The sequence below is a fragment of the Acomys minous genome, assembly GCF_964271855.1.
Source record: "Acomys minous genome assembly, chromosome: 12".
In the NCBI taxonomy this organism is placed as follows: Eukaryota; Metazoa; Chordata; class Mammalia; order Rodentia; family Muridae; genus Acomys; species Acomys minous.
The window spans coordinates 59,432,489-59,455,404 of NC_140493.1; the positions used below are offsets into that span (position 1 = coordinate 59,432,489).

General features: G+C 43.0%; 1 protein-coding gene across 2 annotated transcripts in view; it reads left to right on the forward strand.

Annotated features, from left to right (window-relative positions):
- Positions 1–22,676, forward strand: part of RRM2B (ribonucleotide reductase regulatory TP53 inducible subunit M2B) — a 35,303-nt gene extending 12,627 nt beyond the window's left edge. The window contains exons 3-9 of one of the 2 annotated variants that reach the window (XM_084749529.1): positions 6,948–7,064; positions 8,195–8,328; positions 8,780–8,874; positions 13,555–13,688; positions 16,549–16,617; positions 18,189–18,302; positions 19,180–22,676. In XM_084749529.1, coding sequence (XP_084605655.1) covers positions 6,948–7,064; positions 8,195–8,328; positions 8,780–8,874; positions 13,555–13,688; positions 16,549–16,617; positions 18,189–18,302; positions 19,180–19,332 — 816 coding nt within the window. In that variant the 3' untranslated portion in view covers positions 19,333–22,676. Of the gene's footprint in view, positions 1–6,947; positions 7,065–8,194; positions 8,329–8,779; positions 8,875–13,554; positions 13,689–16,512; positions 16,618–18,188; positions 18,303–19,179 lie in introns of both variants that reach the window. The other variant, XM_084749528.1, reaches the window with a different exon arrangement.
- Positions 22,677–22,916: the final 240 nt, after the last annotated feature.

The window sequence follows — 22,916 nt, forward strand, 5'->3', positions numbered from 1 at the left end:
ATGTGAGCTGTCATGTGTGTGTGTGTGTTGGGAACTGGGCTTACAGGTGGATGTGAGCTGTCATGTGTGTGTGTGTGTTGGGAACTGGACTTACAGGTGGATGTGAGCTGTCATGTGTGTGTGTGTTGGGAACTGGACTTACAGGTGGATGTGAGCTGTCATGTGTGTGTGTTGGGAACTGGGCTTACAGGTGGATGTGAGCTGTCTTGTGTGTGAGTGTTGGGAACTGGACTTACAGGTGGATGTGAGCTGTCATGTGTGTGTGTTGGGAACTGGACTTACAGGTGGATGTGAGCTGTCATGTGTGTGTGTTGGGAACTGGACTTACAGGTGGATGTGAGCTGTCATGTGTGTGAGTGTTGGGAACTGGACTTACAGGTGGATGTGAGCTGTCTTGTGTGTGTGTTGGGAACTGGACTTACAGGTGGATGTGAGCTGTCTTGTGTGTGTGTTGGGAACTGGACTTACAGGTGGATGTGAGCTGTCATGTGTGTGTGTTGGGAACTGGACTTAAAGGTGGATGTGAGCTGTCTTGTGTGTGTGTTGGGGACTGGGCTGGGATCCTGTGTAACAGCAGTGAATGCTCCTAATCAATGAGCTCTCTCTACAGCCAGCCCACGTTTTTTATTTCTTAATAGATTGTTAGTTTGCTCTGACTAAGTAAGACCAGTTTTGGATTTTTGTTTGTTTGTTTGTTTTACTTATTCTTTTATTTATGTGTGTGTGTGTGTGTGTGTGTGTGTGTGTGTGTGTAATTGAGCTGAGGTCACCAGGCTGAGCCTTTGGCAGCAAACACCTTTACCTGCTGAACCGTCTTGCTAGTCCTAACACACCAGTTTATATGTCTGGCCAGCAGAACAATCAAAATTGCAGCTATAGTTTAAAAAACTGAAGGGTGAGAGCCCGGCGTGGTGGCGCACGCCTTTGATCCTCGCACTCAGGCGGCAGCGGCAGGCAAATCCCTGAGGCTGCGGCCAGCCTGGTCTTCGTTAGTGAGGTCCAGGACAGCCAGGGCTACAGAGGGAAGCACTGACTTCAGAACAACAAAAGAAAACAGCAACAACAAAAACCTGCAAAGGGGTGAAATCCTTAAGGACCTGCACTAGTTTGAGAGGTGGGTTGGTTGGACAAAGGTGCAGTCATGTGAACAGTTTACAGGTCTCCTCAGGGCACTCAGCTTTGAGCCCTGCAGCTGAATTCACAGTTTGGTTCTGCCTTCAGCTGCAGCACACCTACCCCAGCTGCCCCAGCTGCCCCAGCTGCCCCAGCCGGGCAGCCATTGATTACTTACTGGAAACGTGTAACACCCCCCCCACACCCCCAATCAAAGGAGTTGAGCACACAAGTTGGATAATACTTGCTGGTTTGATAAGAACAAATCAGTCATGCACATGATTGCTATGTAGTTTAAACACACAAATATTGTCTTTATTCAGTTGTTTCATGTTGTTTAGGATAGCCACATAACACTCGTGCTCTGTATATGTTCCCATGGTCATCTCTGTCTCTGGATGATGTATCTATGTGAATAAATATCGTTGGATCTGTATGCCTGTCGGCCATGAAACCAAATCTCAGCAAGCAAGATGACTCATTGGACCAAGGCATTTTTGAACAAGCCTGAGGGCCTGAGTTTGATTCTTGGAGTGGAAGAAGTGGACTAACTCTGATCTCTACTCATGTGTTGTGGCACACACGATCTTTTTCTTTCACCCCACCTTACACACACACACACACACACACACACACACACACACACACACTAAATAAGTAAAAAATAAATGGTTTTGGAAAGAGATCAAATGTATCTATGGAAAAACATCCTGTGAAGAGTGCAGGGTCTGAGGCCAGGCCACCTCAGTGCAAACCCTGCTCTGCCACTTGCTGTCTGTGGAACCAGCTCTGATCTCTGCCCGCATCCTCGCCGCTATATAAGGCTAATAGTGTGTAACCCATATGAAGACCAAGGAAATAGTTACAACTGTATCTGACACTTGATAAACACTAAAGAACTGTACCTCTGGCTTCAAACAGAGAGGGGGAAATTATAACCAGTAATTTAAGAAGATACTAATCTCTTACATTTACACTATTTTCAGATGTTTACCTACCTTTGTATATTGTCAACATTCTTATATATTGAAGTGGACATGTAGAGCAAAAACCCAACTGAAACCACTACTCTGTTTTTATACTAAGTCGAGGGGGCTGCACACCTGGCTTTCCCTGTCGTCTGTGGTTTTTAGAAAGCCTTTGTTAGATATGGTTCAGAGAACAAGGCGCGCACACAGCTAGTCTTTTTGTTTGTCATGTTTTTAAAAGGTGCCTGTGATATTTGGATATTTCTGAAAACTTCGTTGGAAATTAATTGCTTCTTTTTGAAACTGTAGTAAATATCTCATGACCAAGAAATACTAAGTAAAAAGATAAAACATACGAATTGATATGGGTTTTGTAGGAAGATTCAGATACATGTTTTGAAAGGAAGTCAGAGATATTTTTAGTCTCATATATTAAACAAATTATGTAAAAAAACCATTTAATTAGCTTTATATTCTAGTTTTTAAATGAATGGATGAATTTAATTTCCAAATATTAGGCCCTGACTCAGAAGAAAAACTATAGGCTTGAGTTGTTTTTTTTAAAAAGTCAGTCAGGCAATTCTGATAGTCAATTTTCTGTTTCTATGACCAAAAAAAAAAACCTAAGAAAATCAAGTTATATTGTAACAGTACCACAGGGTAGCAACCAGGCCCTTACATTAACACACGGGCCTCTGGGGAACAGTGGGGATCTAAAAAGCAAGTCTGGAATCAATATTTAGATGATAAAATTGAGGATGAGCTCGTATGAGATGAAACAAGGCAGGAAATCTTATGTTTCTAGAAGGGAATATAACAGTATTATATAACAGTACGTGTGAAAGTTGTAGAGCATCTTAAAGCTCAGGGCTTGCTTAAAGAGGCAAGTTTAATATCTAAGTCTAGACATATGACAGTATTAAACTTAATATCAGGAATCCCTCCTCATCCTATTGCATCTCTAGAGCTTAGCCTCATGGCTGGCATGTACTGAGTGCTCAGCAAACAAAGCATAGCAGCAAAAGAGTTTTAGGAAAGGACATAATAATTTAAAGGTTAGAATATTAGTGTTTTTCTTTCAGAAAGGTCAAGGAAATTGAGATTTTGTTAGAATAATAAAGAGAAGAGCAAACCATCAGAATTAGCAAAGGACAGTTATATCTTTTGAATATTTGTCACATTGTTATTAAACATACTTAGAGATTTTTATAAGACACAATAGGGCTAAGATCTATGCACTGCTTTGTCTTCCCCAAATGTTTAAGTTGAGTCGTTAGTCACCAAAGTGATGGTGTGTGGAGGTAGAGCAATGGAGGTGTTCGGTAATGAGGAGAACGAGGGGAGCTCTCATGAGTGGGACCAATGCCTTTATAAAAAGAAATGTGAGCCAGCTGTAGTGGCGCACACCTATAATCCCAGCACTCAGGAGGCAGAGCCAAGCAGATCTCTGGGAGTTCAAAGCCAGCCTTGTCTACAAAGTTAGTGCTAGGACAGCTAGAGCTACACCTTGCCTCAAAATATGCAATAACCAAATCAAACAAAAAACAACAACAAAAACTTTGAGAAGAGAGCGTTCTCTCTGAGCGTAAGGGAAGGAGGTACTCATCTATAAACCAGGAAAAATAGCCTTCTCAAAAACTCCGCCATGGGGGCTGGAGAGATGGCTTAGGAGTTAAGAGCACTGGCTACTTACACTGCCAGAGGACTTAACTTTGATTCCCAGGACACACCTGGTGGTTCAAAACTATCTGTAAATCCAGTTTCATGGAATCTAGCAAGCGTTCTCTTATGGCCTCTGTGGGCACCCAGCATGCACACAGTACGCAAACACACATGCACACAAAATATCCATGCACATTAAAAAGAAATTCAAATATGCTGCTTTCCTTATTCTGTCTTAGATAAGATTTCCATTGCTGTGATAAAACACCATGACCAAAAGCAACTTAGGGAGGAAAGGGGTTATGTCAGCTTGTAGCTCATCGTCCAGGGAAGCCAGGGTAGGCACTGCAGGTAGGAACCTGGAGGCAGGATCTGGCTTGCTCTGTGTGCTTTCTCAGTCTGCTTTCTTATAGCACCTACAACCACTAGCCTGCTGGTGACACCACCCCTAGCGAGCTGGTCCTCCAACCTCAATCCTCTGTTGAGAAAACACTTCACAGGCTTGCCCACAGGCCAATCTGGGTGTATGGGGGGCAGGAGCAAGAGACATATGTTAAGTTGACATAAAAGTAGCCAGTACAGTTGACCCTTTGTTAACTTGACACACAAACTCAGCACCATTAAACCATTCTTTTTTTTTTGTTCTTCCTCAAGATTTCACATTAATAATAATATTACAATATAAAGCATTACGACTTTTAAAAGTCCCATAGTCTTTATAATTCAAACCCTTTAAAAGTTCAGTCACTTTGAAATATCCAATCTCTTAAAGTTCAAGCCTCTTTAAAATATCCAAAGTCTCTAAAATACCCATAGATAGCTTATCTAAAATATTCAAAATTTCTCTGAAAGTCCAAAGTCTCTCTAAAACTTTGAGATCTTTTTTTTTTTTACAATTAAGGGCTTCTTGTTAAAAGAAGGGGGAAGGGGCGAGACAGCAAAACTTTCTCACTGCACAAGGGAGGAGCAAGGAGACCAAGGCCACAGTCACAGCCAAGTCTCAGGAAAACCCAAATGTTCAGTGGTGGTCATCTGGGGTTGGGGGTCACTCAACGATCAGGCTCTACACACACACACACACACACACACACACACACACACACACACACACACACACACACACACACATGTCTCCTAGCCTCAGGCTGGCTCTACTCCTCAGCTTCTGCCATCCTTGGTAGCCATCCCATGGACTGGCGTCTCCAAAACACTGGACTTGCTGCTGTGCCTGGGCTGTGCCTTTTCTGGGCTCTCTTCAGAGACTCCAACCCTGCCACGTGGTGTCAGGCTCAGTTTCCTTCCCAGACCCATCCAGCCTGGGGCTGCACCTTCGTTGGCACTGCCCGGCCTTTGGAGGGACTCCAGCCCCGCCACAGAGTGCCAAGGTTCAGCTGTGCTTCAGGACACCTTCATGCCTTCAAAGCCAGGGCCACCCGGGTGACTTTCATGCTGCCCAGTTTGGCAGCCAGCATGAGGTGCAGCCTTGGTCCCAGCAAGGCCACAAGCTCTGGGTGTTGATGCTGAGGAAGTATTTCTAGACTCGGGACCCTCTGATGCTGGTCTCGTCTTAGTCGCTGTTGATTTCATAGCTTCAGCTAACCAGTATGGCTTGTGCCAGTAACGCAAAGGTTTTCCTTCAGTGGTGCTGGTCTCTTGTTAACCACAACTGACTCTTAACTCCAGCTGATGGGGAAACACAGACTCTTAATTCAAAATATTGAACAGCCCAGCAGTCTGTCAAGAGGCTCTCAAACTTCCCTCCAAAGCTTCACAAAGACAGGCCCCTATGGTCTGTGTCACTCCAGCTAAGGTTCCGTCTTTCAGATGACTCTGTCTTGTGTCAAGTGGACCTAAAGTTACCCAGCACATGCCCTGATGCTGGACTTACAGCTTCCAGAACTTTGAGATGTAAATGTTTGGTTTTAGGCCTGGTCTGCAGTGACTTCTTACAGCAGCAGGAGCCAGGTAAGGTACAGCAAGGTATAGTTAAGGACCCCTTGAGAAGTTTGGGTTTGCCAAATCTTAGGGTGCATCGCTCTCTGAGTTCCAACGAGTAATCCTAGCAAGCATTTCAAAGGATTTCTATTCTAGAGGAAGGCATATCTGTAAACTGCTATAAAGCCAGGCTGTTATCTTTCTGGCCTGATGACTTCGCAGTAACTGAGTAGCTGGCAGCAGTGGAGAAGCTGTGATTAGTCAGCAGGTGCTGGGTCACATGTCAGCGCCACAGCAACTGCTGCATACACCAAGTGGCTGCCGAGTCTGGCTTGGCTCCTTTATCTATTTGACCAGGGCATACTTTCTCTTTTCTTTTTGTCCATTCCTTCACTCGGTTCTCTGCCACTAGCTTTATTAATTTTAATATTTTAAAAGTGTACCCCAGCCAACTAAATTAGCCAAAAAAGCAGGTTCCTCACAAACGCCCTTCCCTTCTTCCCTCCCTCCTCTCCCCACTTCCCTGAACATGCTAGGATTGTTTTGTTTTCTCTTTGTTTTTTGGGTTTTTTGAGACAAAGTTTTTCTGTGTAACAGCCCTGACTGTCCTGGACTCGCTTTGTTGACCAGGCTGGCCTCGAACTCACAGAAATCCACCTGCCTCTGTCTCCTAATAACTGGGATTAAAGGCATGCACCACCACCACTTGGCTGTTTTGTTTTCTTTTAAATAAATTTTACTAAATGTGTTTAAAGTATAGATCATGGTGTTTTAAAATATGCACACATACATACAGAAACACACATGCATGTGTGTATAAATTGTCTCTCATTAAAATTACATATATACTGTCTCACATACTTATCCATTTCCTTCCGTGTGGCAAGAACAGTTGTAATCTACTAATTAGACAGATGTTCTGAGTACAATACAACACATCATTATAAACATAATACTTACCTTATTTTAACTACTGTGATTTGTTTTTGTTTTTAAGACAAGGCTTCTCTGTGTAGCTCTGGCTGTCCTGGAACTCCCTCTGTAGACCAAGCTGGCCTCAAATTCAGAGATCCACCTGCCTCTGCCTCCCAAGTGCTGGCTTAAAAGGCGTGCTAGGCTGTCACTGCCGCTGCCATCACCTGGAGACTTGTGGTTTGTAATTTTTTTTTCATTCTGACAGATTACTGGCAATGTCATAGCTCTTCTTGCCTTTAGAGTGAAAGCTTTCTAAACTCTAAGTGAAAACCAACTGGAGTGTCTTTATTCTAGGTTGATTTATCAAAGGACCTCCCTCACTGGAACAAGCTTAAATCAGAGGAGAAGTATTTCATCTCCCACATCTTGGCGTTTTTTGCAGCCAGTGATGGAATTGTGAATGAAAACTTGGTAAGAGCTTTCTTCTCCTGCTGTTCCTGTTTCGTGCCTGAATGACAATGTCAGTAAGGTCACCATAGATCCTGCCTGTGGGAGGAAAGACGCCTCAGTCATGTACTAGATGAAGCTTAGCTTCTGCTTAAAAGTATCTGAGTTATGTGTGCAGGCGGGCCAGAGGACATCATTGGCTGTCTTCCTTGTCGCTCTCTACCTATTCTCTTGAGAGAAAGTCTCTTTGTTGGATTTGGAGCTCATCACCTCCTGCCTCTGGTACCCCAGCACTGAGGTTACAGGATCACAGACACATGCCCAGATTTTTTTTTTCTTTTAGTTCTTCAAGACAGGGTTTCCCTGTGTAGCCCTGGCTGTCCTGGACTCACTTTGCACACCAGGCTGGCCTCAAATGCACAGAGATTCACCTGCCTCTGCCTCCTGGAGTGTTGGGATTACAGGCCTGTGCCACAGTGCCCAGCTGACATGCCCAGATTTTAATATAAATGCTCGGGAATCCAAATGTAGGGCCTCGTGCTAACGCAGCATTCTTACCAACAAAGCCTTCTCCCTGAACACCAAAATTTATCTTTTGAGTATATTTTTCTCATGAAGTTTTGGAGGAAAAGATAGTTAACTGTCAAGTGACTACCAATATATTATGAAGCCAAGCATAACTTATCCCAATTAAAGCTACAGTGTGGGACTGAGACTCTCCAGTGTGACTCTCCAGTGCCTAGCTGGCGTTACAGAGGGCCTGCCTTTCCTCCTCAGCAATGTGAGAACAAAATCCAAAAACTGCACAGAATTCATAAACCCCACTTTTCCCCTCAGCTAACAAACTTACCAGAGAGTGTGCTCTCAGTGGCCAGCTAGGGTCTGTGCGGATCTCCCTCGGTTAGAACTCGCAGCAAGCACCTCCCTGTGGGGCCTTCTCACTTAGGACTTTTTACATTCTGAGGCAGGGTCTTGTTGTGTTTCCCAGGTTGGTCTTGAAGTCAGTATCCTCCTGAGCAGCTTCCTGGGTGCTGGAAAGACAGACGGTTGTTGAGTGAGAACTCTGAGGTCTATGCTGTAGCTGTGGGTGTGGCTGGTGTCCTGTGCGAGCCTGCTCACCCGCCCTTTCTGGTTCCCTTGCTTTCTTATCTTAGGTGGAGCGGTTTAGCCAGGAGGTGCAGGTTCCAGAGGCTCGATGCTTTTATGGCTTTCAAATTCTCATCGAGAACGTTCACTCCGAGATGTACAGCTTACTAATAGACACTTATATCCGAGATCCAAAGCAAAGGTATTTTTGCGGGGGTTCTTACTTAGGAAGGTTTAGCCTTTTGCTCACACTAAGAGCACAATTTATTCCAAAACTACAATATTAAAGATTATTTGCACATGGAAGTTCATGAGTGTAATTTTCTATTGCTCAATAATGTGTTAGAATAATAGCCTAGCATAGAGCCAATTAGTCTTTAGGTAATTCATAGCATCTTTACCTAAAGCCTTGCTAGTACATTGCTTTAATAAATTGAGTGCTTGTATTTCATTGATTTTTGTATCAGCTTATATCAAGGTCACTAACCTGAGTTTTACTTTTATTTCTATATTCATGATTATGAACCTACAAAAATATAGAAAATCTTGATTTGGCAGTATACTATAAGAGTTGCAGTTATTGTTTCTGATTATTAAAACAGTCGATTAATAAAAACAAATGGATAATTTTCCATGATTTTTTGTTTTTATAGGGAATTTTTATTTAATGCAATTGAAACAATGCCATATGTAAAGAAAAAAGCAGACTGGGCTCTGCACTGGATAGCAGACAGAAAGTCTACTTTTGGTACGTACTGTTAACTCATGTGTCATCATTAGCCTTGGGGATCATGTTGCATCAGAGTGGAATACAGGGTTCCAGTGTGCTGGAATCACTATTTGTAATGGTTAATTAGAAGCTGGTGCTAAGTAAAGCTGTTACTTGTTGTATTTAATATGTTAGAACTTGAAAAAGTAAGATCTCAGCATGCATACTGACAAGTAAAAAAGTCAAGAATCCAACAGGGAGCACTATCATAGCCTACAGTGTGTGCCAGCTTTAAAGAACGCTGGGGGCTTCAAGCAAGCCAAGTCGTAACAATTTTTAGGAAACAAAGATCTAGTTTCTAAAAAGATGCAAGATTCTTTCAGTCAACTAGGACAAGAGGCAGTTTGCAGGAGTAACTTGGTGTTCGCTGGCACGGGAAATGCAGACACCCTGCTGGGTAAGTTGAGACACCCGCTCTTTCTTTTGAAGCGGCGTCTCACCGTGCGTGCAGCTCAGGATGGCCGCTGTGCTCCTGCTCAGCCCTCTGGGTGCTGCGGCAAGCATGTGTCATTCAGCCGAGCCTTACAGTTTTTTATGTTATTAATTTTTCTGTATGTGTGTGGAGCAGAGGCATGCGTGTGCCATAGTTTATGTGTGGAGGTCAGAAACTTCAGGAGGTGGTTTCTCCTTCTACCATGGTTATTAGGGATCAAACACAGGCCATCAGGCTTTCAGAGCAAGCAAGCCCTCTTTTTTTACCTCTTAGGCCATCCCATAGGTCCTGACTTTTTTTTTTCCAATTTCCTTCCTCTCTTTCCTCCTTCTCCCCTTCCCTCTCCTCCCTCTTGACCCCCCTCTCTGTGTGTGCATGTTCATGCATGTAGGTGTGAGTGTGCACATGCTATGGCACATGTGTGGAGATCAGAGACAACCTTGAGTGTTGTGTCCGTCTTTGACTCCTACTTTGTTTGAGGCATGTATTAACTGATACTACCCAAGGAAGACCAGCTTAAAAAAAGAAGCTAGTAGCCCCCCTAGCCATGGCTGCAGCTAGAGTCTCCCCATTGCTTTACGTCACAGCAGATCCTTCTTAGTGTTCTGAGAAAGCAACTCGGAGGAACAAATGTGTTCTAATATGGTGGAGGAGTGGAGAGGGTGGACAGTGACCTGTGTAGGGAGAGGGAAAAGTGCGTCATGCAATTGGTAGCTCTCCTTTTCAGGTAATGGAACTAAAAGTCAGTAGTGTGAGGATGGTATTTGCACATTTTCTTTTCCTTTAGCCGGCAGAAGAAATGTAGTTCTAAGGGGCCACCTGCACCTCAGTACCTTCAGGGGCAGCTCTCCCATCTGACAGGACTCTGCCCAACCTTTGTACACCAAGTGGGACCCAGGAGAGCAGCTCTTCTTTCCCTGCATCTAAATTCCTACAGTCTATTATTTTTAGCTAAAGGAAAACTTAAAAACAATCCCCAAATGTCCCTTTGTTCTAAAGTTTAAATATTATGCTGCAAGGAAATTTGGTTCCCATAAAGCTAAAAATTTCCAGCTATCTGCTTTTTTATGGAAACATACTATCTCCTTCAGCATGTTCCCTTCCCGCCCTCGTGTCTTCTTATGTTTTTATGATCCACCAAGTCCAGTTAGTGCTTTGCACGTGTGTGTGTGTGTGTGTGTGTGTGTGTGTGTGTGTGTGTGTGTGAACCCATCCACAGTGCATGGGCAGCTTACTAGCAGCCAAACACCCAAGAAAAAAATAGCACCTCCCCCAGTGTCATCAACTGACAATAGCATTTCAGTATTAACAAAGGCCTCATGAGCAACTCCTGTTCATTTTTAATTAGCATAGCAATTGTTAATTAATTGTTAATTGTGGATAATAATAGGTTTCACTATAACATCTACATACATGTATATAATGTGTTTGACCATATTCACATACACACACTCCTGTTAGCCTCTCTTGTCCCCATCCAATTCCTGCTAATACCCTCCTCTTCTCAATTAGCCCCCTTTTGCTTTTCATGTCTACACATGTCGTGTGTGTGTGTGTGTGTGTGTGTGTGTGTGTGTGTGTGTGTGTAAGAGAGAGAGAGAGACCCCCAGTGAGATTCACTAGTTTACGTTTCGTAAGGAACCTGTGTTTGCAGGGCCATGGGCACCTTAGCTAGTGGCTGTGCCACTGAAGACATGGTCTTGCACTGCACCTGGAGCTGGGCAAGTCTCTTCAGGAATCCTCTGTATCCATTTCCCTAGTGCTAGGATTATTTGGGTGTTTGCCATAACTGACTTTTCACATGGATGCTGGGTATTCAAACTATTTTCCCAGATCTTCCTTGAAATCTTTTAATTCTCTTCAAAAACAGTCTTCTGCAGCTGTGTGCAGTGGCCCCCATCCTTCAGTATGCACAGGCGTGCACAGAGTGGTTAAAGTGACGCTCCTCTTAGTCATAGCACGGCAGCCTCCTTCTAGTCAATTCTCCTGTAGGTGGTTATCCACTTGTAATGACCTTAATAATTTAAAATGTCAGTTAGTATTATCTGTAATATAATTAGTTCAAGATAAAAATATCATAACCTAATATTTAAGAATGAAATAATTGAAATAGTTATTATTTTTATATTGTAATATTTATTATATTCATATTAAAGTTTTCTATAATTTCTTTGACAGTACTCGATCAGCACTTCTTTAATTTATATTTCTTCAGTTTTTTTTCCAAAGCAGCTTTTTTTATTCTTCTCTCTTATATTACATCTTAAACCCAGTTTCCCTTCCCTCTTCTCCTCCCAGTCCCTCCCCTCCCTCCCTCCCCCCTCCTTTCCCCCCTCCCCTCTTCCCCAAATCCACTCCTCCATTTCCCTTCAGAAAAAGGCTTCCATGGATATAAACACGGTATAACAAGATTCAGTAAGACTAGGCACATCCCCTCTTATTAAAGCTGGACGAGGCCTCCCAGTAGGAGGAAAAGGGTCACAAAAGCAGGCAGGGAGTGAGAGGCAGCCCCACTCCCACTGTCAGGAGTCCCACAGAGACCAAGAGACACAACCATAGCATACATGCAGCGGGCGTAGGTCAGACCCATGCACACTCCCTTGCCAGAGCCCGCTCTGGGCAGTATCGAACAGGTCCTGGACCAGGGAGTGAGGACTGAGAAATAAAAGAACAGAAATAAGAAACTGAGGCAAGAAATAGTCGAAACACAAGATAGAATGGAGAGGGCCTGCAGTCCGTACCACACGCCACCTCAGCCTTACTCACCATTTTAATTTATACACACCTCAGGCATGGGGAAACAAAGCAGAAGCTTGCTCTCAGACAATGTGGACATTCTCATGGGAAACATGCTGTAATCCCAGTTAACTTTTAGCCTTGAGGCCACAGTGTACTTTTCCTGATAGTCTGAAGACCTTGAGTGTGCACTTGGCAGAACATCTTGGTTAATCACGGTCTCAGCAATCTGTGTGACTCTTAGGCTGCAGCAGAGAGCACGGGAGCAATGCTATGGACAGAGAGCCACGACCAATGGCTCCTGTCACGGTTCAGTCTCTGTGAGGCCCTGTGAGCCCTGCTTAGTTGACTCTGTGGGCCGTGTTCTTGTGGCGTCCTTGACCCTTCTGGCTCCTACAGTCCCTCCCTTCCACAAGATTTCCCAAGCTCCAGCCAGTGTGGGTCTCTGCATCTGCTTCCATCAGGTGCTGCATGAAGCCTCTCGTGCTGATTACCAATGCAGCTTTTTAAATGGCACCTGTAGGGATGAACTAGAAGTCCTTCCCTTGTTGGAAGCTGTTAATACACAGCCTGAACTCCCTTCTCTTTGCTGTGGCTGATCTGTTTGGTGTGAGATAAACAAGGAAAGAACAAGGGCAGGTCTAACTCCGTCAGACAGACACAGTCCTCCTGCTGTTTGGCATCTAAGTACTTGTTCTAAAGATTAGAAACTCTGGGTTTTAACATAAAAATTATACATTTCTATAGAATAAAATTTAAATTTTCATTTGTTATTATTTTGTGTGTGTGTGTGTGTAAGTGAATATGTGTGTTTGTGAGTATGTGTGTGTGTGTGTGTGTGTGTGTGTGTGTGTGTGTGTGTGTGTGTCATAATCTAAAAAATTCTAGACTCTGTCACAGGAGTGACACCACTAAAGACATTTAGGAATGAATTCTACTGAGTTCTTGCTTAACAGCAAGTAAACCTTTAAATTGCCTCTTCTGTCTTTAACAGAACATCCTATAGGTGAATTCATTGCCTTCGAGCTGGTTTTAAAAGCATTCTACAAGGATAACAATGTTTTTGAACTGTTTACAGCGAGTCTTTTAGTGGTAACAGATTGTTAACAAAACTGTAAACCTTAGCAACCACTCCTCCCAGTAGCGGAAGACAGCTGCCATAAAGTCTACCTCCCACTTCCCGTCCTTGTGCGTTCCCAGAGTGAGTCCACACACATGCCTCTGCCCTCCTCTCTCTCTCCCTCTCCCCTGCCCCCTCCCCCTCCCCTCTGTGTAGACAGCAGCATCTACTGGAGTCCATGTTTGTCCCAGGGTTTGAAATAGGCAGTCTCTCCACTGTAGCAGGCAGGGATGAAAAGCCGCTGCTTTGAAGACAGCATTAACTTGTCTGTTTGGTTTCTTAGTTTAATGTGGTAAACAGCCCCATATATTTGTAAACTTGCAAACATCTGAGGTGTCTAGTTGGAACATGGAACTGTTTTGTCTCCTAGGGGAACGAGTGGTGGCCTTCGCTGCTGTCGAAGGGATTTTCTTCTCCGGATCATTTGCTGCCATATTCTGGCTAAAGAAGCGCGGCCTCATGCCTGGACTCACTTTTTCAAATGAACTAATCAGCAGGGATGAGGTGAGGAAGTGTTCTTCCGCGTGTGTTTGGGTTGTATGTGCTCACATGGGTTCCTTCCCTCCAGAGATGATGCATGTATCGATAGAGGGTTCCGGAATGAAAAGGAGGTAGAAACTCACTCCTTCCTTGGCCTGCAAGATGATGCTGTTTCTTTCCACACCTTCCACTGTCCCTCTCTGGTTTCTGCTTACCTTCCCATATGAATGGACTTGTGCATTTCTGCCTTGTGGCTTCCTGGCTGATTCTGTTGGTTCTCACTGAATCAGCCACCGTCTAGGAGCCCACCGCTCCTCACACTTTATCTGTATTCCAGACAGTTCGGAGTTCTGAAGCTGTGTTCAGTGCATTCTAGGCGATTTTTCCTGGCATCTCAGAAATCAAGACTATCATCGCCCAAGTGTGCTGCTCAATTTTATCTTCCTGTCTGGCCAGTGTCACAGCCATGAGGTCCTGGGAGCCACTTGAAGTTGTGCCTTTCTTTTTTTTTTTTTTTTTTTTTTTTGCCACATCCAGCCTGTCTCCTGCCTGCAATCCCTTTTCATTTTTCCTCCCAGATTTATTTGTTTACTTTTTAACCTGTTGATCACTTATCCAAAAGAGGCAGGTGCCCTGAGGGGAAAGTGATCTCTGCTTTTATGCCTGCCTCTTCTGAGCAGCTCACAGCATGCACGGATCTCCTGCTTTGTTAGGCTCTAGGCTGGTTAGCATGCAGCCTACACTTGCTTCCACTTGTTTCGGTGTGGAGTCCACGCTAGCCAGCCAGCTCACGTTTGTTGTCCGCACTGGCCTGGGCCTCTCAGCTTCCTCCTCCTAGAGCAGCCATCTCAAGCTGCTTCTCTGAACCTCCATTTCTTCAACTATAAACTCTAATCAGTTATCAGAACTTGAGGAAGCAGTAGAAACGTCTTTACATATTTAAATTTTTAAAAATTTATTTATTTTATGTGGATGTTTTGCCTACGTGTGTATGTGTACCGCCTGCATGCCTGGTGCCCTTGGACTTCAGAAAAGAGTGTTGGAGCCCCTAGAACTGGGGTTGTTGGCAGTTGTGAGCCACTGTGTGGGTGCTGGGAGCCAAACCCAGTCCTTTCCAAGAGCAAGTGCGCCTCACCCCTGAGCTGGCGCTGCAGCCTGGGAAGGGCATGCTTAAGTGCGCAAGCGCTTCCTGCAACCACTCTCTTCCGCTTCATGTCTTTAACTCTCTAAGAACTTAGACCAAAATGCCATGCATGCTTACTAGAAAGACATTAGCACAAGGTCGGTGAACTCACAGGTAATGAGGTTAAGTGTTTTATTCTATTCCTTGATAGACTTCTCTACACTTAAATCTCTTTCTCCAGCCCCCACCCCTGCATGTATACACCATAGTTTTGTATCATTTTGTTTGTTTGAGACAGGCTCTCACCATGTAGCCCAGGCTAGCCTTGTATTGGACATTTTCCTGCCTCCACCTCTTGAGTGTTGGGGTTACAGGCATGAGGCACCACACAATTCTTTTCCCAGCTGCCAAATATTGTGAGCCCTTTTTGTCTACGTTAAGCGTTGTTTCAAAATAGTTTGGTAGGGATGTAACAATCTTTTTGTTTGTTTGTTTGTTTGTTTGTTTCTCATGACAGGGTTTCTCTGTGTAGCTTTGGCTGTCCTGGACTCACTTTGTAGACCAGGCTGGCCTCAAACTCACAGATCCACATGGCTCTGCCTCCCCGAGCGGTGGGATTACAGGCGTGTGCCACCACATCTGGCTGGGATATATTATTCTGATGACTAAATGTATCATTTATTTGATTCTAATTAGAAATTTGCTTCCTCAATTGTTTAGCTTTTTTCTTTTTGAGACAAGATCTCACTGGTTAACATGGCTGGCTTAAAACTCACTATGTGGACTAGGCTTGCCCTGAACCCTGACTGCTTTGCACTATAGCGATGTAAGGTTTTGCAGCATTCACAGTACTTGAGTCATTTGCAATGGCTTCTGCTGGTGTACAGCCTACTTTTCCATTTGCACCAAACCCACTTTTTTTTTTTTTTTTTTTTTTTTTGGTTTTTCGAGACAAGGTTTCTCTGTGTAGCCTTGGCTGTCCTAGAATCACTTTGGAGACCAGGCTGGCCTTGAACTCACAGCGATGCGCCTGCCTCTGCCTCCCAAGTGCTGGGATTAAAGGCGTGTGCAACCACACCCAGCAATCCAAGCCCACTTTTATCCTGAGCTGTTACTTGGATGTAAACTGTGTCTTTTTGGAATCTGAGTGAGTTTCATTTGTTCTCCAAATGCTACTCTATTAGCTGCTTTTCCCATTGCAGTGATAAAATACCGGAAGAAACTACTTAGGGAAGGAAGGGCTTGTTTGGCCGTAGGTCAAACTCTGCTCTGTGTTCGGTCCAGGACCCCGGCCTGTGGAATGGAAAACCACCGGCATGCTCAGAGCTTGGTTCCTATGGTAATTCTCAGTCCCATTGAGTTAGCAACCAAGATTTATCACCACAGCTAATTACTTATTTTCTATCATTTTTAAATTTTTGACATTTAAAAAACAATGTTTTCATGTTGTCTCTTCTTACTTTGTTTTCTTTTCCAAAGTGTTTTTCTTAGAATTTTTTTGGTTTGTTTATAAATTAGTGTTTTAATGTTAATAAGCTAAGATTTACTGTCATTGAGAGTTTTGATTATAAGTTATGGAATTAGTTTTTGGTGTATTTAAAGGATCGAGGTTCCTGGCTTGGTGTCCTTTCATCTCCAGGAAATTCCCTGTTCTTACTTCATACAGTGCACATTGTGTGCAAGTAGCTAATCATTCTTTGACGAGAGCCCTTGTCTCTGCCTTAGGGACTTCACTGTGACTTTGCTTGCTTGATGTTTCAGTACTTGGTAAACAGGCCTTCAGAAGAAAGGGTCAGGGAAATCATTGTCGACGCTGTTAACATTGAGCAAGTAAGTATGCCCTGTATCACATGACTGCGTTCTATTTTGTTTTTGTTTTTTTGCTTCATTTGTATTTTACATTATATCCATGGGTGTTTTTCCTGCATGGGTGTGTATATATATGTGTGTTCCACATGCGTTTCTGCTGCCCGTGGAAGGCAGAAAAGGGCATCAGAGCCCCTGGAAATAGAGTTGCAGATGGTCATACAGTACCATGTGAGTGCTGGGAGTCACATCCGGGCCTCTAGACAAGCAGCCAGTGCTTTCCACTCTCTCCAGCCCCTGGATTTTGTTTTAAAAATGTGTTTGAAATGGTGCCATATGATCCTGTGTGGGCTAGCCTTGAGCACCCGGGCTAACGCAGTCCTCCACCTGATCCTCCTGACACTGTGCCACTGTGCCCAGACGCATTTGACTATTAAGTTGTCATTTGTAGGTCAACATCAGAAAACTTGTGTAGTCCAGTCTGACAGTTAACTTAGTAACCTTTCTATGATGACAAAACACCAACATAACTTTACAATAACTTAATAATTTGGCTAAAATCAGTCTTCATTATACACCAGCGTTTTCTATGCATGGTTTATTTCAAGGCTATATTTTTATTTTAATTTATTCAAAATTAATTAATTTAAATAGTTTATATAATTATATAAGTATATAATTTAAACAAATTATATTTATCTTTTAAGTATCATTCAATAACATTTTACTAATTGTACACACACACACATATATATACATATGCTTTTATTTTTCCTGTGTTAACACTTTACCATTCACTTTCTTTCAGCACAGTTAAATTTCAGTGTGTCAAAAAAAATTATTTTTCAGTGTGTCTCCCAGCCTCCTAGCCCATGTCTGCCTATTCTCACACGCTCTGTCATTGGTGTCTCTCTTGACTGCTTTCACAGTCACACTTCCATGGCGCTCGCTGGTCTTCAAAGAAGACCTGTCTGGATACTTCAGGATAAACATCTCCCTTTCTGGGTTGAGATCTAGGAACGAGCTCCTATGTACACTATTCTAAAGGCTCTAGTAAATTGCTGTTTTCTACTTAATTTTGGGTCCCTGAGAACATGAAATCATATGGTTAGTAATAGACCAAATATCTGTAAGCAGATGAGTGTCATTTGTTGTGCTAAATTCATCCAGGCGTGCTTTCCCTGAGCAAAGTGAGTGTCTGTGCTGAGTCACACTAAGCTGGGTGTGGTGGTCACTTCCGCTGTGAGAGGGTTAAGAGAGGGAGGGCTTGTTTTGTCTCACAGCTTAGAAGGTACAGAGTGTCCTAGCAAGGAGCTTAAAGCACAGCTTGTCTAGATCTTGGCAGACCAGAAAGTAGAGTTGACAGGAAGAGGGTCCTCAGACCTCAGGCCCAGTGTCCTAGTTCTGCCAGCCAAATCTCAGCTCTGGAAGGTTCCATGACCTTCCTACACAGTGGCACCAAGACGAGACCAAGTGTTCAAACACATTAGTCTGTAGAGCTCTTCAAATTCCAACCATAATACTTCATATTGGGGAGATGTACATTATTCATTGTTATCTTTTTGTGCCTTATTCTGATGATGTTTGCATTCTAGGAGTTTTTGACAGAAGCCTTGCCTGTTGGCCTCATTGGAATGAACTGTGTTCTGATGAAACAGTATATCGAGTTTGTAGCTGACAGACTGCTTGGAGAACTTGGATTCTCAAAGGTAAATAAAAAATGTAAAATGTGTCACTACTAGTCTTAATTACTTGCTCCATTACTGTGAAGAGACACCATGACCAAGGCAACTTATGAAAGAAACACATAATGAGGGAGGGGGTTGCTTATAGTTCTGAGGGTGCGTCACTGGCCGTATGGAAGGGAGCACAAGGCAAGGCAGTCAAAGCGTGGTTCCAGAGCCGGGTCTGCAAGCTCACATCCTGTCCTGATCCATAGACCAGAGGGGGAGGGAGAGAGAGAGACAGAGAGAGAGAGAGAGAGAGAGAGGGAGGGAGGGAGGGAGGGAGGGAGGGAGGGAGGGAGGGAGGGAGGAGAGACAGAGAGCGAGCGCGCAAGGGGCCCAGGCTGGGCTTTTGACACCTCAAAAAGCACCCCCTCAGTGACACAGTCCCCTCAACAACGATATACTTCCTACCCCTTCCCAAACAGCTCACCACTTGGGACTAAACGGTCAGGTACGTCAGGTCCGTGAGCTTCGGGGCCCATTGCCACTCAAGCCACCGCACCAGCAGGAAGACGCTGTAGGCAGGAAGCTCTCTGCAGCGTGTTTTACTGCAAGCATTTGTAGCGCACTAGTCCACGTTTGAAATACCAATGACAGGTTGGATGTGAGGTGTTTGTCCGTAATTCTAACATTTCTAAGGCAGGAGCATTGCAAGTTTGTGGCCAGCCTGGGCTGTACAGCCCATCTCTAACAAACAGACAAATATGTAGGACAGAGACTTGTTTTGTAAGAAAAAAAAATGGTTTTGCAAAAATCCTTTGAAACTGTAGATGAAATTGAGAATGTTACTATTTCTGTCCTTGTTATGAGACTTAATTTGGATTTTCAGAATGTCTAATGACATTTCTTTTGTTTCCAGGTTTTTCAGGCAGAAAATCCCTTTGATTTTATGGAAAACATTTCATTAGAGGGGAAAACAAATTTCTTTGAGAAACGAGTTTCTGAGTATCAGCGATTTGCAGTCATGGCGGAAACCACAGATAATGTCTTCACTCTGGATGCAGATTTTTAAAGCCCTCCTCATTAAAGAAACAAAATGAAACAACATAGAAGCCAGTGCTCAAGGGAGGCTGAGGCAGGTGGATTTTTGTGATTTGAGGACAGTCAGGGCTATTGAGATCTGTCTCAAAACAAAACAACAGCAAAACCAAACAAAACAGATAGGAACCTGTCTTTGGTAAATAGCAATCTATTTTTCTGTCTTTTTGAAGCTTTGAGTATCTCTTATAAAGAAAAGAGAGTTTGAATAGAAAGAAATCTAAAATTAATTCTAAAAATGTGATTTTACCTAAATGCACTTCGATTTACTTATACAGCGAGACTTTGTCCTAAATGCCCCCACCACCACTTTTGTCATAGGCACTTAAGATGGCATTAAGAGCGGAGGTCAAGGAGGAACTTGACAGTCTGCCCTTACTCCTTGGTGTGACCTTGGCAGGTCAGTTAATCACTGTAAACTTCAGGGCACTTCCCTGTAAAATTTGTATAATGTCCCAAATTCATGGAGGAAACAGAAGAGTTAATATACAAAAGTAAGTGCTAAACCAATACTTTCACCTGTACTACCTTGACTACTAATTAATATCAGCGATAAGGTTGGTGGCCTTGTTATTAAAGAGATTGTGACTCAGGGTTAGGTTGTGGTTTTAATGCTTGCAGGAAGAACATAGTGATTTCCATAGAGAGATCATAAGTCCCATAAACTTCTTTGAACCCCTCAATCTGCAGTAAAGAAATACAGCTCTTAATTGCCTAGAGTGGGAGGCGTATGGAGCAGAATCCAGGTTACCATGGTGAAAAGGAGAGCTATCCTCAGGGACAGCCCTGGAACGCTTAGAACCAGGATAGATGGCCGCTTCTCAGACTTATTCTCAGAGCTGGTAGGGCTCCCTGAGTTTTGGTGGTAGAAAAAGAGAGATGGCGGTCGGTGGATTTGGGGAATGTGGTGTGCGTGATCCATTCTAGAACACACAGTCATCGTGGCAGCTGGGCAGGTGTGGGACAGAGGCAGCTCACCGTGCTGCCTACACAGCCAACACAAGTCAGCCAGCACCTCCCGCAGCTAGGGATCGCACTGGGAAGCCATTCACACATACTGAAAGTGGACCACGCACCCCACCCTCAGCCCCCACAAGGAAGCGATAGGGATTTTTTTTAACCATTTTTGGATTTGTGCCAGACTGAGAAACCTATTTAAGTTTGACTTCATCTGTTTGTCTTTATGCTTATGACTATAAAGGAATATGCTTTTAGTGGACCTGTGCATGCTTCATAGTAAGATGATGAGGGAGGTAGAAGCCTTTCTAGGGAACCTATAGCAAAGGCCAGGATCCAGGACACCTGGGCAGTGTGCCTCTAACCCATCAGGAGAGTGCCTGCTGCCCACGCATCCACACCCTATAAACCCACAGCAGTGTATACTCATCCACCACACACTTGCACACACAGTACAGATAACAATCTGGAAGCTGGAATCCAGAGATTTATCTCTAGAAGTTTTTTGTTCTACAACTGGGAATTCTCAGTGAATGCAAGAGAAGCCATAACTCCACTGTTAGAGGGGGTATCATAAATGGAATGTTGTGGTTTATGACCATTTAGGTTTTTTGCTGTGTGCTTCCCACTTGTCATGTGATCACCACCAGCCTTCTGAGCTTGAAGAGTAACTGTTACTAAAACATGGAGAGAGAGGTGAGGGGGGTCAGAGAAGCAGAGAAACTTAACCAAGATTTCACGGTCACTGGCCTTAAGCTATACTATTTTGAGGGTGTCATATCCTTTAAACTTCATCCACCTTGATTTATTTTGCTTATTTCGTATTATTTAAAGTATCACATACTACCACAGTATTAATGTTTGTGATACTTTAATTCGAGCATCACAATATCACAGAGATCAGTGTGTTTGGGTAGTTGGCTTCAAGATATTTATCTACCATCATACAAAAATATCTGAAAATGTAAATTATCTCAGAGTGAAGGAAAGCAGTTTAACGGTGTACATTCTCATGAGGTCAGATATTAACAGTAGCAATAAGCAAAACTGGACTTGGAAGAAGTCTTGATACTGAAAAACTGAATTTTTAATACACTGTTACATTATTATGTTCAGTGTTCTGTACCCTTTCAATGCCTCCAAGTTGTACATTTATTTATTATGTTTAGTATTTTGTTCTTAGAGATGGAAGAATCAGGAAGTTATACAATGTCTTTTTAGTATCTCACATGTAAAGAAAAAAATCGTTTATGGCTTTTTAGTTTATCATAGACCTATGTTTCTGTATTTTAAGATAATAAACAACTTTATTATTACAGAGTTTAGGTATATGTTTCATCACATAGAATCGTGCTGAAGATATTTGGATCAGTTTCTCTCAGTTCCAGATACAGGACTGAGTTTCAGTAATAAACAGTTATTTTTATGATGTAATCACTCCCAGCCATGTCTTATTATTTGAACATGTTACAATTGTTTTATATTTAAGATATCCAGATTCTACTTCCTTAGGCACTTTATTATATTTTATGTTCCTCCTTTTAGTTGGTGTCTAATCATGTAGTCTGGCCTGGATCACACAATCCTCCTCTTCTGCCTCCCAAACACAGGGATTACAGGTGTGCACCACCATGCCCAGACACCGCGTTATGTTCTGTGAATGAAGAAATGTGTGTGTTCAAAAGTAATTTAATCTTTGGAATTTTGTATTTTATATTTAGCTATATTTATGTCATTCTCAGAGACTCTCCAGATTTACTTTTCACAATTTGCTAAGAGCTCAGTGTCACTTCAGTGACAGCTCTTGGTGTGCTGCACTAAAGCCAGCTTAGTTCTAAAATCAAGTCTCACCTAGCTCAGGCAGAACTTGGGGTGAACAATGCAGAAGTGAGATTGTCTGTTCCTCATCACTGTTCTTTAAATGATCGGCTCCTTTGTAAGTTGCTCTGGGTCTGAAGGAAAATCTAGTATTCCTGAAGGCCCCGGGGGAAAATAACTTTTCAACTTTGTGACTTAGTTCTGTTAAAGAAAATGTGTAAAAGGGGAAGACTAGAGGATGGCCTTTTCTTTTCTTTTCTTTTCTTTTTTTTTTTTTTGGTAAAGAAAAGGGAGTTTATGATATTTTAAACCTATATTTAACTATTTTACAGCACTGTTTTTACTCTTCAAGTATCTGGTCATCTAACAAAATTATTTAATGCTTATGTATATAGAAAATTTTATTAGACATGGTGTTCCTAAATTTATTTTGTTAAAATACATTATGGTCAATCAAACCAATCGTGCATGTACAGATTCAATTTTTTCCTCAAGAAATTACACGTTTTTGTAAAGTTTGTTGAAATAAACTGTATAATTATATCATTTTGTGCATTTTTTTTTTATTGGTAAGACCATTTTTTTTTTAAATTCCTGCAGGCTACCTCAATCCCAGCCAAGGGGAGTGTGTTGTGCTTCTAACTGTGTGTGCCCTCAGCCACCTCACTCGTCTGCTCCCATGCCCTTCGCTTCCTTTGTTTCTCTCCAGTCCAGCAGCTCTCAACCTGTAGGTCATGACCCCTTTGGCAAGCTTTATCTCCAAAACATTTTAAATTGTGATTC